Source organism: Leuciscus leuciscus (genome assembly GCF_965113295.1).
Source record: "Leuciscus leuciscus genome assembly, contig: HAP1_SCAFFOLD_785, whole genome shotgun sequence".
Taxonomy (NCBI): domain Eukaryota; kingdom Metazoa; phylum Chordata; class Actinopteri; order Cypriniformes; family Leuciscidae; genus Leuciscus; species Leuciscus leuciscus.
Genome location: NW_028117955.1, coordinates 17,714 through 20,228, shown reverse-complemented (window position 1 = coordinate 20,228; position 2,515 = coordinate 17,714). Strand labels below are relative to the sequence as shown.

The window sequence follows — 2,515 nt, the reverse complement described above, 5'->3', positions numbered from 1 at the left end:
GTGTGTGTGTGTGTGTGTGTGTGTGTGTGTGTGTGTGTGTGTGTGTGTGTGTGTGTGTGTGTTTATTTGTTCTCCATTTTGGATGGAGGTTTTGTTTGTCTGTTTGTTTTTTGGACAAAGTAGGCCTATGTAAGGCCTATAAGACATAGACACACAGAGAATAGGTGAGACCACACAAGTTGCTCTGTGTGTGTGTGGCCTTGGGGGAGTTCAAAAAAATCAAAATGGTAAAAAATTTAATAAAATAAAAAATGGAATAGATGGAAATTAAATGTAGGACAATGAGCTTTTTTTTTTCTTTTTTTTTTATCCCAGAATGAGTAGCCTATCAATATTTTTTATTGTAGTGTTTATCCCACAGTGCTTTGTGTTTGGGTTACTCTAATGAAATAGTTAAAAAACTGTCCCGACAACACTTGACTCATGCGACTCATGTGGAAAGAGAGTGAAGTCAGAGGCATTCCCTCACACTGATTGGACTGCTATATTAGGAACTCACAGAGTGCTTATAAAGTCTGGCACATCAGGTTTAATGTTCAGGAACACTGCCGCCTACACAGTTTTACTAGTTATTCCGCTACTTTAAGTTCGTGTAACTCTTTATGGCGAACATTCGTAAAAAGCTGGTGGTGGTTGGGGACGGGGCATGTGGAAAGACTTGTCTTTTAATCGTTTTCAGCAAAGATGAATTTCCAGAGGTTTACGTGCCCACCGTTTTTGAAAACTACGTCGCGGACATTGAAGTGGACAATAAACGAGTCCAGCTGGCTTTATGGGACACGGCGGGACAGGAGGACTACGACCGCCTCAGACCACTGTCCTATCCGGACACTGATGTCATTCTCATGTGCTTCTCAGTGGACAGCCCGGACTCTCTGGAAAACATCCCAGAAAAGTGGGTGCCAGAGGTGAAACATTTCTGTCCTAATGTGCCCATCATTTTGGTGGCTAATAAGAAAGACTTGCGAAGCGATCACAGTGTAAGGAGTGAGCTGTCGAGAATGAAACAGGAGCCCGTGAGAACAGAGGACGGGCACACAATGGCTGCTCGCATCGGGGCCTGTGACTACATGGAGTGCTCTGCCAAAACCAAGGAGGGGGTTCGGGAGGTGTTTGAGACCGCTACTCGAGCTTCCTTACAGAGGAGAACAAGACCACCCACTGGCTGTTTGAACTGTTGCAGACTGATGTGAAAGCGTGTTCTGTGACTTAACGGATATAAAGTCTATGTATTGTGTCTAATTTTTCAAAGCAAGTAAAGTAGCCTACAGTATGATCCACTGAAAATAAGAGATCAAGAGGCTACTGACCGTCTTTGAAATGTTGCTGATTGATGGAATGAGAAGTTTGAACCCACCGTTAAGTTTGTAGACTTTGCACAGGTTTGTTTTTGTAAGCATGCTCACTAAATAAATGGATTTTCTTTCAGAATATGCCCCACAAACCCGTGTTTATTATTGTTTTCTATACCCTGTCAAAGCTAAAGGATTTATATCCTAGATTTCTATCATAATTTGGAACATCTCTTAAAAGATGTTGCCTTGGCTTTTGGCTTGCTTAGTTGGGGACATTTAATATTTAACAATAGTATTGATGCCTTACGTGGACGATGACACAATTTTCTTCTAGAAACAAACTTTGTTGTATTATTTTCCTGTTATCACTGTGAAGCTGCTTTGATATAATCTGCATTGTAAAAAGCGCTATATAAATAAAGGTGACTTGACTTAAAAAGATCATATAATAATTTTCTATAAAAAAAGAAAAGAAAAAAAAACATCATAGGAAATCCCTGTTAATAGGCCTACCTGTTTTTTTGTGTGTTTTTTTACCTTTGCCATTCTTCACTGTATCAGTGTCTGATTTCAGTGTATGGTTTTATTTGAGTAGAGTGTCTGATTTCAGTGTATGGTTTTATTTGAGTAGATTCTAAGAATCTACTCAAATAAAACCATACACTGAAATCAGACACTGATACAGTGAAGAACAGCAAAGGTCAGAAAAAAAAAAAAGAAAAAAAAAAACACAGGCTTTTACACAGCCTCTTAAACCATGGACCACATCATACTGGATGACATGAAAAAAAGATAATTCAGTGTTGGCTGTGATTAAGGCCTACACAGGCCCCTAGGCTCAGGGATTTCTTGAGGCCCCTAGGCCTCCCCAAGACAACACACACGCACACACAATACAAACACAAAAAGTATGATTCAAATGCTGCATCACAAATTATCATCATAAATATTAGTGATAAAATAAATATCACTAATAATGGCTATTTGAGTGAGGTGATTCAATCTCTGCTGGATTTTTTAAATGGGGTGGGACAGAGAGAACCAAGAACTAGTCAGGGGGACCAGGGAAAACAGAAATAAATACTGGCTCCATAAGAGGATTTTATGGTATTTAATATTTAGCAGTAAATTATGCAATTTATCATCTGTATTACTATTGTGTAACCACTATGGCTGTATAGCCCCATAAATATATATAAATATAGCTGTGTATTCCCTTG

General features: G+C 39.1%; 1 protein-coding gene across 1 annotated transcript; it reads left to right on the top strand.

The window, feature by feature from the left end:
• The first annotated feature begins 505 nt into the window (after positions 1–505).
• On the top strand, positions 506–1,734 carry LOC309491972 (rho-related GTP-binding protein RhoB). The gene has a single exon (XM_082191002.1). The coding sequence runs from the start codon at positions 603–605 to the stop codon at positions 1,191–1,193; it is 591 nt and encodes a 196-aa protein (XP_082047128.1). The 5' UTR covers positions 506–602; the 3' UTR covers positions 1,194–1,734.
• Positions 1,735–2,515: the final 781 nt, after the last annotated feature.